This window comes from Leptonotus elevatus, chromosome 5 (assembly GCF_054856555.1).
Source record: "Leptonotus elevatus isolate MCC_2025b chromosome 5, RoL_Lele_1.0, whole genome shotgun sequence".
NCBI lineage: Eukaryota > Metazoa > Chordata > Actinopteri > Syngnathiformes > Syngnathidae > Leptonotus > Leptonotus elevatus.
Window position 1 is genome coordinate 23932501 of NC_141243.1, and position 16069 is coordinate 23948569.

The 16069-nt window shown below is 38.9% G+C and overlaps 1 protein-coding gene across 1 annotated transcript in view; it reads right to left on the reverse strand.

Annotated features, from left to right (window-relative positions):
• adgrd2 (adhesion G protein-coupled receptor D2) overlaps positions 1-11071 on the reverse strand; it is a 73841-nt gene extending 62770 nt beyond the window's left edge. Inside the window, exons 1-7 of the mRNA XM_086076431.1 lie at positions 10663-11071; positions 10419-10476; positions 10083-10322; positions 9363-9986; positions 3615-3737; positions 2984-3078; positions 3-290 (exon numbers count right to left, since the gene is read on the reverse strand). Of these exons, the coding sequence (XP_085932557.1) occupies positions 3-290; positions 2984-3078; positions 3615-3737; positions 9363-9986; positions 10083-10322; positions 10419-10476; positions 10663-10707 (1473 nt within the window). The 5' untranslated portion in view covers positions 10708-11071. The remainder of the gene's footprint in view (positions 1-2; positions 291-2983; positions 3079-3614; positions 3738-9362; positions 9987-10082; positions 10323-10418; positions 10477-10662) is intronic.
• Positions 11072-16069: the final 4998 nt, after the last annotated feature.

Consider the following 16069-nt stretch of genomic DNA (forward strand, 5'->3'; position numbering starts at 1 on the left):
ACCTCTTTGATGACCTGCCACTTGAAGGCATTGTCCTGGCTGATGATGCTGTCGGCCACACTGATGAAGTGCTGACTTAGCTCCTGGGCGCTCTCCTTGGTGTGGTTGGTTGAATCAGAAAGCTGTGGGGGAACATCAGCAGCCAGAGACAGCAACTGAATGAGGGAAACCATGTCTGTTGGCTGGAGTCCTTCCTGCCTTGTGTCCTGCAGAGCCTGGACAGACACGTCCAGCAGAGTGGAAGCTTCGGCCAGGCTGCTCAGCCCTGATGACTGCTGTCCCAGTACTGCCTGAGAGCACAGACAGACCTCCTGTATTCTTCTAGATCATTTACAATACCAATACTGCAAAGTTAGGTCTGGGATATATATGTCTGATAGCATGATAGATTGCACTAACCCATCTATGCTACTTTTCATTAATGCCCGGATGTACATTTCAAATTCTGGTGACACAGGATGTTAATATACACAAGCAATTAATAGTTTATCATAATTGTATATCCTTTATAGACATACACAAACAAATTTACAGGATATAGTCTCTGCCATCGGGCCCCCCAAAAAATTATATATAAATTCTATATTTTATTTAAAAAAAAATAATCTATACTATTCAGTCAGTTCACACGTGTGAGAGTTTATTTATTTAGACAAATTATTGACCAATCTATTGAAAATGGCAAGATATTGAAGAATTGCACTACCCATCCACCCCCCATGTTTCACAATACAGTAAACAAGTCATGTTCAAACTATGGTCTGGGGGTCATTTGTGGCATCCCATCCATTTTTAGCGGCCCACAGCATACGTATGTTTTATGTCCTATAGAGCTTTTTTAAATATCCAAAGTGCAAATTAGAATTTTACAATTAAATAAGTAATGACATTTCTCTTCAGAAGACTGTGATGAATAAACATAATTAATTGTTATAAACAAAAATGGTTTCCTCCACTTTCTGCCCTCTCAAGGTGCAAAAAGTGAACATATCACATAAATGATTCCCAAGTATCTGCTTTAAAAATTGTCATTTTACAACATATTGCGCCTGTTTTGGTTCTGAATGTAGAAATGGGATTCAACTGCAACTTCTTCTGATGGGTTACAGGGCCTCGACCACCCCCAAAATCTTGTAAAACTAAACTATTTGCATTATATAAAGTTGTTCATGTAGCAGTTTAAACAAATAAATAAATAACACTGTCATATAGCAACATGATGCAATTTCTTGATTGATTAATTTTGGTGTGCTTGACAAATTAAAGTAAAATAATCTTGAAATGTTTCCTGTATGTGGCCCATGGAAGAAAAACTTTAGATACTACTGCTGTAACCATTGGTGGGCTTTCAACTCAGCATGGTGACATTTTTCAACATACTGATGTACAAACCAAAAATTTCAATGTCCAACTTTTTTCTCACTCAGTTGCTCACAAAGTTCTTCATCCTTGTTAGTGAACATCTGAGCTTTTCCGGAATGCACTTTTAATAACTGTCCAATGAACCTGTTCACCTTTGGAATGATCCAAACAGGTGTTTTTTGTTTTTTTTTATATTTTCTCCACTTTCCCAGTCTTTTGTTGTGACTGTCCCAGCTTTTTTTTGGAACATGTTGCAGCCAACAATTTCCAAATGAGAGAATAATAAAACATTTCTGTTTGAACATTAAACAATACAGCATGTCTTTGTATTGTAGTCAACTATATGTAGGTTGCATTCTGTTTTTCTTTCTTATTTCAGGCAACATAACCCAATTGACATCAGTAACAAAGACGTAAAGAAAAGTGCATGTTAAATGTAGAAACAAGATGCCTAAAAGGGAGTGGGAAGAAGAAAACTTATTAAATCCCACCCCTTTTTACACATTCATTGTAAAACAAAAAAACATTCACCACTTCCGTCAAAAATTAACTTGCAACTTTTTGTTTCAAATCTAATTAAGCTATTATCATTGACACAATACAACAGAAATACAAAAATATTCACACACACACGAGTATTGCCACAGGTAAAGAATTGTTAATTAAATGACATTAGTAAATTTTCTACCAACATTTGAAACAAAGGAAATGTATTGGTTAGGATAGCGCAACACTGGTAATAGACAACACGTACCAACATTGGTAAGAATATGACAAACAGAAGTTGACACTAGGAAAACAGACTAAATCTGATGATGTAAATGTATGAATTTGAAAAATATATAGGCATTGCTTTATTAGAATATCTTGTGAATAATTTTTGTTATTTACAATTATATGTATATTTATGCTAGATTGCAGTGCAGCCTCTCGGCCTGGCCCCCCCTGTCCCATTGTTACAATTATACCCATCCACACAACTAGCTGCATGCATAGATTGATACACATGATTATTGAGCAGATTGTCCGTTTTAATACAAGTACAATCAAATAATACAGTAATAATTCCAGGATAATTCCAGGATTAATCCATATTAAAATCAATTAATTAGTTTGATTATTATTTATTTTAGATATGGAATATAAGACCCCTGTCTGGCTGCGAAGCCAGTGAGGAGTGTGCTTTTATACATAGTATTAAATGTTGTATGTATGTTTTACACAACGTCCCAACTTTATTAGAACTAAAGTACCACTGATTGTCACACCCAACTAAGTGGGGTGAAATTCATTCTCCTCTTTTGACCCATCCCCTGTGGGAGCGGTGAGCAGCAGCAGGAGCCGCGCTCGGGAATCATTTGGTGATCTAACCCCCCAATTCCAACCCTTAATGCTGAGTGTCAAGCAGGGAGGCAAACGGGTCCCATTTTTATAGTCTTTTGTATGACCCGGCCAGGGATTGAACCCACAACCTCCCAGTCTCAGGATGGACACTCAATCACAAGGCCACTGAGTAATTTAATGTTGTGTGCAACGCTTAGGAATAGTAAATAAATATAAACTCATGGAAGGATAAAGAGAAGAATGAGTATGAATAGGTAAAAATGTCTGGACTGTCTACCTGGCTGTTATTGGAAAGCTTCATCAGATGATTCATAAAGGCAGTAGGCTGAGCGCTTTGGGAGTCACTAATCAGTTTGATCTTCAGGTAGCGTTCTGGTTTAAAAACAACAACAACAACAACAACAACAACAACAAAGCATGGTGTAAGTGCAGTGATGTGATGTGTGAAAGATGCATTTCAGTTCACATTTTGATTGTAGGCCTGCTTAGTACTAAGTGCATGGATTCAAAAATTTTATTGCAATAACAAGGCTTTGCAGATGACAACAAATACAGTAAATTTAACTATCATTAGTTTCATATGCAGTATGGATCATTTTGCATACTTCAAAATACAATTTTGTTTTCATTTGCTTCATTTGATAGATTGTCATTAGAACATTAATGGCAAATAATACGTACACTACAACAATTTCTCTTTTCTTCTCTTCTGCACCTTCTCTGTGCAACATTTCTTGAAAGTGCTACTTGTCATTTTTCTCCATTTTAGTGTGTTTAGTGATCAAGCCTAATTGAAGACGTTTTACATACAGTTCCAATTATTGGATGACAAGTTATGAATATTTGGGACTGGCTGTTGATAAATTAGTACCTCTGAAATTGCGATGTTAAAATAAAATGAGACCTACCTCTGCTACTCATGCAGATAAATGGCAGTGGCTCAGCGCAGTCAAACAGACTCATTAGTGGGTGCTGATCTGGCTGGATCTGCAGCGTTCTGCAGCCTTGTAGCGCCATCTGCTGTTGTTTTTCTGCCCACACGTCACACAAGTGCCAATTACACAGTCAGATTGAAAAGACAAGACTTTGCAACAATATGTGTTAAAAATTGAAACTTATTTCAGCACTAATAGATGCACTTAACAATATAACTTTTAAAATCTGTCCAATTAGGCCGAAGTCTTGTTGTAGTAGCCCCCATTTTCCTCTTGATAATACTGTATTGTAGCACTCATTTTCCTCTTGTAGTTGTAATGCTGTATTGTCACGAGGAAAACGAGGGCCACCAGACCCAAAAACAAAGACCTGACAGCAAGCATCAAGAAAGCCTGGGATTTCAGGACTCCTAGGCAATGTCACGGCGCATCGAGGCAGTGATTAAGGCGAAGGGATTCCCAACCATGCAAAACACTGGGAAGTATGCATGGTGATTTCTTCACAGTATTCAAATTTTTCCAAAAAAAAAATGTAAATCCTGTTTTCATGGGTTTTATGATCTGGAAGCCCAAATTATGTAAAAATAAACAAAAACTTGCAATAACTTAAATTGTGGGCCCTGAATCTATGGTGGATAAAGTAAAAATATCTTGGTCACATCATTAGGAGTGATCTCTCTGATAATGATTACATTCAAAGGCAGTATTGTAAATTGTATGGACAGTCCTAATATTCTGGTACGAAAATTTGGAATGTGCACAGAGAAAGTGAAAATAGCTTTGTTTAATGCCTATAGCACATTGCTCTACACTGCCCCGCTGTGGTGCTGGTATACACGGTTTATTGATTCAGAAAGCTGCAAGTTGCATACAATGATTCTCTGAGGCTCCTGTGGACAAGTGCCAGTCAGCTGTTTGTGCAGAACAATATACCCACCTTAAAAGCTGTTATACAGAACTTTGTATATACATTTTTAATGAGAATCATGGACTCTGAAAATGAAATTTTAAATGTTCATATAAGACCTGAGCACAGTAGTGTAAGGTACACCTCTGGGCTCTGGGGGCGCTGGAGAGAGTGCTTGTATTGTTTGTAATTGTATTATCTATTTTTTGTTTGTCCCATTTATGTTATTTTATGGACCTTCTTTGAGTCTGAAATAAAGATTATTGTGAAATAAATTGATTGATTGATATAATCTATGAAAGTTAGACTTTTTGAATTGAATTATGGAAATAAATTAACTTCTCCATGATATTCAAATTTGGTGAAAAGGGTCTGTACAGAGTGCTCTTACTCTAGCGATTCAAACAGCTAGCTCATTACTTGCTCCTCGTCGTATATCACATGACCACCGTACATGTCATGACGCACCGACGCATACATCTGAGACTATTTATTGTGAATTAAAATGTTTTAAAACTGTATTGTATTTGCTTTGTTAACTAAACAAACTATTTCCGTAGTAGCCTATATGACCGGCTCTGGCAAAAGTGTCTTTGTGTAAAAAAAATCAAATCAAATCAACATTTTAATATTCGTTTACAGTCTTCAAATTCCACACTTAATTCCCTTTAAAATGATATATAATACATGGACATACCTCAAAAATTGACAAATTTGAAGCAAATTGAATGTTGCCAAGTTGAAATCCCTAGTTTTGAGAAAAAATGGTTTAAAGTTTTGGTCATTGCACCTTTGAAATGTCTATAGCAACCAGTATCTTAGGAAAAATATTATATAACAACACCAAATTTTCAGTAACTGTTAAAAGATCACAGGAAAGTAAATTCCTATAGCAGGGACATGATCCAAGATTTGAACCCTGTAAAAGTTTCGGAAGTTTGCACTCTCAACAGTTGGAATCAGCCTCGACTTTGTCAAATTAAGCTTGCAATTCATCTTCTGAGTCATTTATTGTTGTTCTTTGTGGTATTTTCTTGTCTAAATGAGGCCATAAAACTGCAGTGGGAAATATGATTTAATATTTTTTTTGTGAATTCGATTATTTGCCATTTGGTGTGGTCTGTGACAAGTTTATCATGGATAAACTAATTATGGATGTTATATCTCAAATGCTTTTGGTCACATAAAGAAAATGAAAATGTTATAATGGTTCAACACTCGCATCAAGGAGGCTATTTGTGGAGAAATCTTAAAATCCAAATTTTTGTCCAAATTATACATTTTTGTGTCTAGCTTAAAACTAATGTTGTTAATGTACATATAGCTAATGTAGTGCTTCGATTCTCGCACTTGCGCTGTCGCTCGCACCATTTTTTTTTCATACTCACAATGCATTGTGGTCTATATAAAACATTTGAGTGACCATCGATGTTCACTACTTTTCAAAGTACATTGTGGGTAATTTTGAGTGCCCCACATTTTTTTTCTTTTGGATATTCGGACACCCCTCTGTTGTGACCCTTTGTTAGGGTACAATATATGGAGTAGTGTGCACATTTGGACACTCGAGCATCAGTTTTGAATGTTGTGTTTACAAATAGCAACGGAAAAACTTCTGACCATGCCTTTATGAAGCGCACATGGAAGCATTATTTAGGGTGCATGGCAGTTTAGACTGTGCTTTGTGCATAGCAGAGGTGTCAAATCCAGATCCATAAAGTAAAAACCCTGCAACACTATGGCTTTAGCCATAGGTGCTTCTACTCAAAAGCTCGTCTACCTGTTGTTACGGGGTGGTCAGCCTGCACTCCCTCTCGTCATTAGGAGCTCCAGTTTTCTTTTGACTACCTATCCACACCTGGTAACAATCAGTCATCAGCGGGATAATTAGGGGAGTGGTGAGGAAGTGAGGGGTGTTTTTTTCTTTTTGATCTGTTTTTGTATTATTTAACCTTTTGTCCTTTTTCTCCTTTTACACAGCTGCCCAGCTCCCGTCATGAGCATGCTGGAGTTTTTCTTGTTTTAGTTTATTGTTTTAGTTTGGGCTGGTGACCGCCGGTAGCACCATTAATTGATTGTTTCTTTGTTGATTTTGATTTTTGTCTTTTTCTAGATTAGGGGGACAACACTTGATCCAACAGCCTTTGACTGGGATTGGCCCCATTTATTTTCATTTTGGTCGGGGTCTCCAGTACTTTTGTTTGTTAATTTTAAATTATTTTTGATTGGGCTAAAAAAATGCTTTTTTCTTCTCACTCATTATTTTCTGGCGTCTTTTATATGTTGCGGTCACTTATTGAGCCAAAGAGGCCGTAACATCTGTCAGTTGAGTAGAAGCACCTACAAATAAGCCAAACTGGCAGGATTCCTAAGTACCTGTTCAGGGTTAGAAACCACACAAACATTCACCAGTGGACGGCTGCTGCCCAGGTTCACTGGGAGCAAATCGGGGTTCAGTGTCTTGCTCAAGGACACTTCGACATGGTCACCAAGGGTGAGGATCAAACCCACAACCTCTCGGATAGCAGATGACAATTCTACCACTGAGCCATGCCGCCCCCTGAATTCTTACTTTCTTATTTGGCACTTCTGTGTACAAGACTTTAAGGTCTAGAACGAGGCAAATTACTTTCTATACAATGTATAGATAGTCGTGATTTCACTGATGTCATGGGACAACGTGAGCTCAGTCAGCGCTATTTGGTGTGTCTACTTTTACAGCGCCACAGCTGTTCTTACTGTTTAGATTTTGTTTGATGAATGGAATCGATTGGAATACAAACATTTGCCAGTGTTGGGACTCACATATGCTGTGAGGTAGGATAGCTCAAGCCCAAAACACAGACGTACTTGTGTCATCTGTTCGCTTATGTGCTGTTGTAGGGTCAAATTATGGTGTACTTTTGGCTTTTATCAGTTGCTATGTGCATTTATATAAATAATTTGTGAATTAGAGGCAAAGAGTGTCTGGTTATTTTGAGATCAAGTTAGCTAGCTCCCCGACCGCACTAGCTCGCACTAGCATGTTTACTACAACAACATTTTTGACTCATCACTCATTTTCATACACTTTGACTACAATTTCAACTTTTGGACTGCTGGGAAAGGAAAATAGTGACCTTAAGGAGAATATTTGGAAATCCCAAAATCGAAACTTTTGACTAGTACTGTCAAACGATTACCAGTACATTTGTAAACTAATTAATTGCACAATTTTCCGTAATTAATCAAAATTTTCTGCTTCTGCTTCACTTTTTTTCTTCAAATCTTGTAACAGATATTTACTTGAGTAAAATCTTTAAATTCATTTAAAATTATCAAGTAGAACATATATTTAGAATCAGACTGTTCTAATAGCTTTCTTTGATCCTTGAATAGAATACTTCCCCTGTAAAATACAACAGCTAAAACGATAAAAATTGACTCCGCTTTACAGGTCATCTTTTTTCTCATAGAAACATTTCTCAGAACTTCTTGCTACCAGGTTTAGTTGTGTCCACAAGCAGCACACTACAGACTTGTTGATCTGCGAGGCCCCGTGGAGGTAACTTGAGCAGGGTATTTTGCATTTGGCTCTGCAAAGTGCACAAATTACTTTAGAGTTCTCCAACAAGCATTAAAGCAAGTAAATCAGAAAGTAAAACTACCTATAATCCATGTTTTTTCATCTTCCCGCCGGTGACTCTGTCAAGTTTGACTGCACACTGAGTTAAAGGAGTTATTTTTTTAATGCGTTAATACAATTTACATTAATCTTCAGAGTTAACGTTTTCACTCTAAAAACATTTGGGTAAAAATAATCCAACGATGGGTCAAAAATGGACCGATCCTCTACTTGGGTCAAGTTGACCCAAATTTGAGTCAAGAAAGGGGTCTATTAGCGTAAAACAACTCTTAAATATAGGTCAGATCCTTTACTTGGGTCAAAAATATTGGGTTATTTTGTATAAAACAACCCAGAAAGTTGGGCCAAATTGACCCATAATTTGGATTGGTCATTAAAAAAAAAAACCCCATAATAGGGTTACTTTTGACCCAACTGTTTTTAGAGTGTTCATTTTGACAGCCCTACATTTGACCACTCGGCCTATTAGCCAGAGCTAGCCATTACTGGCAATATAGTAAAACGCGTTTTAACAATCTTAAAATAATACTTATTATTTTAAACAAAATGGTCAGAACTCAATTTGGTAGACTTTCTCGGTTGGAAATATTTTCAATTTATGCTTGCAGTCCATGTATTTCTTCTCCGGACTCTCAGTTCATTTGTTTGGTCACATTTGACAGTTGACATTCTCTGCACCCATAAGCGGCACACAATATGGGTCAATGGGCGTAGTTCAGTGACATCATGTGAATACTACCTATAGTTTATGTTATTTGAAAATATTTACTTTTATTATATATTAATTAAAATATTAGTTGTATTATATAGTACATCACCTGGAGCAAAGGCCTCAAATCCTAAAATATTTTAAATGTCCTTCGGTCAGTAACGCATCACAGATGGTCATAGTAGCAGTGCAGAACATTTACAGTTAGCTGGAGGAGTGACAAAGTTGCTATCATCACATAGTGACCCATCTTGAGCAACACAAACTGGGCTGCGGTTGGAGACATCCATTTGCTCTCACATTGACCACAATGGGAAATGTAGCATTGAACCCACACAGATGTGAACTCAGAGTCTTTGAACAGCAAGTACACCACGATACGTGACAATTATTTAAAAAAATAAAAGTTATGAAAAGTGCAGTTCATGAAAAGAAACATGAAAGTTCATGCAGCTGGACTAACTGTACATACGATCATACCTGGACAAAACAGAAGGGCCTGGACCTCCTTGACAGCTGGGTGATTAATCAGATGGTCTAGGTTCCATCTGAAAAGCATGACCTGATTCATGGCTGCACATCCATTCAAAGCGCGGATGTGGCGGCTTTCCAGAGATATATTCCAAACATTTAAGTCCGTGATATTTCCAAAAAAGGGTTCAGTGAAATTCCCTCCAAATGAGTCTTGGTCCTGACCCAGAATAAGTATCCCATCAGCATGGATATCTCTCAAAGTGTCTGAGCCAGATCCCATATCCTTCCTTTCACCATCCACATAGATAGCCCAGAGACTGCTGCTCCATGTGACACAGATGTGATGCCATCCACCATCATTAGTGAAATATGCTTTATATGGAAGATGTTTTCCATGGACAATGAGTGCCAGGAGGACTCGCCCCTGCATGTCACCCTGACCTCGTAGAAGGAATTCATTGGTAAACACACGAGCAGCATAGGAGAAGATGGTGGACACTTCGTTCCATTCTGGGTCCCACTGAATACGGATACACACACTGACTGATGACAGAGCAGGGAAAGGCCTATTGATGCGAGCAAAGCCTTCTCTGGATGTTTTTGGAAAGTTTAGAGCTGAGAACTGTACATCTAAACAAAGGAATACAGGAATAATTATTCAATTTCACAGGGTTTGTCAATGTGCAGCAGGTATACTGATTGTACAGTGCCACTGAGCTCACTCACACTGCTTAGACAGGGGCAAGGGCTTGGATGGCAATTTGGAGGGATTGTTGATCCAGACATGTGACTGATGTCCGGCCTGACGCAGTAACTCCAATGCCCCTTCCCGGACCTCCAAGTGGTCCAAGGTAGCAAGTGAGCTGAACTGACTTCTGCAGGAGCTCTCAGCCCTGGAAAAGTCTAGTGACTCATTGACCAGGACTAACGCCCAACGTGAGGATAAGTGAACCAATTTGGACTGTCCTAAGGAGTCAGATGTTTGGCTTATACATTGACACATATCAAGATGATTTAGAAGACATGAGGTTGGATTGAAGGATTTGATAAACAGCGACTTACCATGTGAATCGCCCACTCTGTCAGTCCCAATATGCGTTGGCTCAGTCTCACACACAACCTACAGGAAAAAGTCAAGTTGATGTGACTCTTGTAATTTATGTTGGACTATCACTTATCAATGTTAAAGTCCTGACTTTTTTCACTCCTTCAAACTACATATTCATGATTACATTGACATACAAAGCTTTAAGTCAAATATAACCTTAGGATAAAGCTTTTATATAATGTATTAGAATATTATTACCACAACAGAAAATAGTATTAGTCCAGTATGCAAGACTCCAGTCATCTCTATATCAGTCTAATATCCAGTTATAACAAAATATTTGTCCAACTTGGTCCAGGTTAAAGAATCCTGAAGGGGAAAAAAGTTCAGTTTTAATACACTGCTTAAAAAAGTGTATTGGAAAAGCTAGTCAAAATGTGTAATCTCGTGACAGGGCCTAAGCAAACCAAGAAAAACAAGTTGCTTTGAAAAATTAAGAAAGCTTGAACCCGTGTTTTTCAGCAAAAACAGCTGAATGTCATTTCCTAAGTAATTTGGAAACAAAATCCACACGTGTAGGACAGCTGAAGGTAAATCCATCCAGACTCGTCATCAAGAACCTCTGCCTCTACGTCCAACATATCCAGCAGAGGTCTCAAGACTGGCAGACAATCAGCAATCCCACCGTGTGTGCAAGAGGGACATCTATTCTACCTCTTCCCTCATTCCTCCTCCCTCTCTCCAGACACCATACCCCTCCTTCTCTTGCACCCTCAAGCTATCTAGCTTTGTCATGTAAATGCAGTATTTATTTATTTATTTTCCCAAAGAACCTCACTTACGCAAGCAGTGTCAAGCATTTGGCAAAGAGAGTTCATCAAGAGCAGCAGGGGAGTGGACATTTTTACCACATAGAGCTTATTTATTTCTTCTATAGGACTCAAAGTTCATCAAAACATCTAGTTTACAGTGGATAGACGATTACTACTTAAGAACCACATTTCAGGGATGGTTTGATTGCATTTTTATTAATCCTTCCATCCTCTATCTTTTTGAAAATGAGAGCTTCTTACTGGATACTGATTAACGCAAAGGGCTACAGTTTGAGACACACTTCTAAAATAACAAATGTATTCAAAATGCCATTAATTATTTTTCCATTATTATTAAAACTAATTTTGTGAGAGGACACTGATCGTGTTAATGATTTTTCACAATAATTTTGAAACAGATAAATATCAATATGCAATACTGATTATCTAAATCTCTGCCAATGTTCACATTATCATATGGATATCACAATGGCCTATTGCTGGCTAGCTATTAGTTATTTAGAACAGACTTGTAGACACATGCAGTCCTTCGGGACTTCCTGGTGTCCGCGCGTCCTATGTTGGTGACCCTGGTTTTCAGGCATCAACAAGTTATTTTCAATTTGACAGCACCCCTGGATCATATTTCTGTATACATCTAGTATGGTTTCAATAACAGCTGTATTATACGACCAATGATTTCAAAGTCTGAGGAGAAAAAAATATAACACCTGACAATTATTCAAAGGATTGACACATTTTAGAGCGGCTGTTGTGACACTGCCCAAGTAAATCTTTGTAATATTGTTATTGCCTGAAATGAGGCATGGACTGATTTAAATAAAGCTAACCATTAGTATTCCATCTCCTATTCATTTAAAGTTCTAGAAACTATACAGGGCCTCAGCTTAGACAGGCCTATTCTGTCTTATTCAATACAAGCATGTCCCTCTCCTTCATGCTCGTCACACTTGGAACTAAACACTTTCTCCTTCAGTGCCAAGAATTTCACACAACAAAGAAACAAGCTTTACTCTATTACTTTCTTCAGAGTGATTCAAAGTCAGTGGAACTATTTAAAGTTTGAGCAAGTTCAAAAACACTAAGAATATGCAATATGACTGCACTTACCTCAAGTGCTTAATGTGGAATACTGTATAAATAATTAAGAAGGTCTCTTGCACTGACAAAGAGAAAAAGGCTAAGGATTTAAAAATAATTAAAAGCATTTCAATGTTAAAAATATATGTTTTCCATGTTTTTCCATGTCGAGAACAATGTTGTTAAATGCTAAAAAGATCTTTTGTTTTTACATTTTGCCTTGAAAGATGGTTAATATTGATGTTACAAAAAATTATTGTAGATAAACTATATTAGTTTTACAATGTATTATTTGAATGGATTATTTATATTCATTCTATCCTTTTAAAAACATTATTTGGGAATAAATCAGAGGTCACCAAGCACGTGCAACTATTGCACCCTAAACCGTGGTGCACACAATACCAATTTCTACCATCTTAACTGAGTTTTAAAATGTGAGAAAAAAAATCTGTATGCTTAGTACGACTCTTATAGTGTACTCAAGGTGGTCAACACAACACGTAACACTAATAATAATATCTTTGTATTTTATGTACATAAAATGAATAAATGAATGAATGACGTTGTATTCCTCTCCACTCACTATAGCATAATGGTGCTTAATGAGGTAAACACTTATGTCCATACACTGACAGTCCCGCTTTTGCACCTCCTTGGTCCAACCTTGCTTTATAATAATTTCACCTTTCTCTCAACTGCTATTATTCCGCCATGGCGTTCTCCGCGCAAATCCAGCATTGCCATGTGTGGTAAATCAGGTGCAAACTGTACTCAACTGTCAAACTTTGTGGGCGTGTTTGTTAAAAGGGAGCAAACTGCGGGTGCATCTGAAGAGCAATTTATGTAGCTATCAGCGGGTGAAATGCATTATTATGTGTATTTGGTCCTATGTATTGTAACGCGCGCGAGGCGATTGGCCATGGATGGCACAGCGGTCATCAAAAAAAAAAAATGGGAGTGCTTCAGAAGATTAACAATCCACGGATTCACTTTATTAAAACAAAAGGAAAAAAAAACAATGGGCTTGGCGCCACCACGCGTTACAATTATTGGGGGCCTGTACGGCATCAAAAACATTCCCCCACAAAACGAAAAAGTCCACACAAACTACCCACTCCACAAAAGCAAAGAAGCGCCACAGCGGTGCCACACTGCAATTGGTACATACATAGAACACAATTATGGATGGCACACACAAAGGGCAAACACCGTACACAACAAAAATCAACATAGTAAAATAAAAATGTACATTCATCCATCCATCCATTTTCTGTACCGCTTGTCCTCACAAGGGTCGCGGGGTTGCTGGAGCCTATCCCAGCTGGCTTCGGGCAGTAGGCGGGTACAGTGGATTTATTTTCCTGTTCTTCTTTCTTTCTTTTTTTAACATACAATAGCACACACGTATAGTGTCGGGATATAAACCTCACCCAACGAAAACCATGACTTCAAACTGGTCATAGACCTGGATAACAGAGCAAACAAAAAATACAACCTTGCATTTCCAAACAGCAGCAAACCATCGCAATATGAATAAGAAATAACCATAACCAAAAATATTCACTTCAGATCAAGCCTGCACGACGTGGCTTATTTAGGGTTTAGAGTTTGAGGCCAAGGCCGATATTAATTAAACAAAAAAACTCCTCGTTTAGAGGGAAAAAACAAAGGCTATTAAATGCTAAACTAAAGGCGCTCCAAAAAGGAGGATGTCTAAACTACAAACAAAACAATATCACTCCTTAACTAAAACTATACTGTGGCAATACAAAGTTACAAACCAAAGTTCACACAAGAGACAGGACAACAAGGCTGAGGACTGTGACTGGCTTGAGTGGCTCTGACGAAAACACTTAGGCACAAGACAGGGGAGACGCAGACCATTTAACACATAAGGGTAGTGGGAAACAGGTGGACACAATCAGGAATCAGGGTTGAAACTGACACCACATGAGGAAGGGCAAGTGACTTGAAACGAAAGGAGTCAGAATTTTCAAAATAAAACAGGAAATGACAAGACAACCTCACCGCTTTGTGACAAAGCCTATCCATGTGAATATTGTTTGTCCATCTATTCTTACTCCAACCAGACGTGACCCTGGGGCAACGTCTGGGCCTGAAGTTGTAACGGCCTGGAAGAGCCGGGTCGGGGCTAGACCCGGGCGAGAGACCATGGGGAACAGCATCCGCCTCACGATCAGATTTAATGTCCATCAAATCAAAGGGAAATGGATCAAGGTCAGCATCAGCATCCACTAAAGGGGCCTGAGGGGCGACAAAGTCAGTGTCTAAAATCTCAGAGGTCCCAGTCCCAGATGGAAAGGGAAATCAATTGTCTCTTGGCAGTGAGAGAATTCCAATTATGGAACGGCTGCATATTCACAATATGATAAACCCCAGCATCAGTACCAGAGTCCACCCAAGTGAGTCTGTAGTTAACATCACTGAGTCTCTCAGACACACGCAGCGGTCCCTCAAATAGGGGTGCAAGTTTAGCCGTAAAATTAGAGTGAGCATCTGACTGGGGTGTGTCTTCACTCTAACAAGGTCACCGACACGGAAGGTGTCATGTCGACGTCTCAAATCATAATAGCTTTTTTGTACTATAGTCAAGTGCTGCTCTAGCATGGTCATGAGCTTCCTTCAGGGAGGCTCTGAGAGCCTCATAATAAGGAATACCAGGCTCGTCAACACCGTCACTGGAGGCCTATGTGATAAGGTCAAGTGGGATGTCTAACTCACGACCGTAAAGCTTGATGGTGGGATCAATCCGGTGCTGTCATGCGGGGCGGTACGGTACGCAGTGCAAAGCAAATGTAAGTATCTCAAGAAGTGTGCTTGTCGCCCACGTAAGCGAGGATTGCAGTTTTCAGAGTCCGGTTGACGTGTTCAGTAGCATTAGTCTGAGGGTGGTATGCTGCTGTGAACAGAACCCAAGGAAGAAACGACATGTTTAAACAGTTCACCCACAAAAGGAGACCCTTTGTCAGAAATCAGGTACGTTGGCGCACCGTGTCTGGCGAAATTGTCAGTGACAAATTTACCAGCTGCTACCTGAGATGTAGCTTCTTTGACCGCGCTCGCCTCAACCCATTTTGTCAAGTAGTCAACAAACACTCACATACTGCCAGGGTTTTTGAGTTCCAATCGGAACCATAAACCCAGCAGGTTTTTTCTCTGGCTTGGCTTAGTGAATTGGCATACAGAGCATGAAGTTACATATCTTTTCACATCAGCGGCCGTCTTGGGCCAGATAAACCTGAAACGCAGTCTCGTCAAAGTCGTAGAAACGCCAAGGTGGTCATGGTAATAGTCCAGCAAGGCGCCTCTGACAGAAGCAGGTGAAAACAGTTTTAACCCTTTCAAAGAATGTAATGAACACTTGAACTTAGAGTCTTTGAAGTATAGAAGAGATTTATACACAATATAGTGTTAAAGATTGTCATCATCTACGTTGTCCTGGGAATCTGCTTCAATGTCCCTGAGCAGTAGGCCTGTGACAGGATCATCTAACTGTAACTGCCTCAACTGAGAATGGTTTGCCAGTACCACAGGAGGCAAGGTACGGAGGTCAAAGCTGTCTATAACAGCATAGTCAGGTAAAAGGTCTGTCGGCCTATCACAAGTCAAAGGCAGGGGATTTCGGGATAGCGCATCAGGCACTCTATTGCGTGTGCCAGGTTTGTGCACAACAATGAAATCAAAGTCCTGTAGGCGCAGTGAGCAACGGGCCACACAGCCCGTGGGGT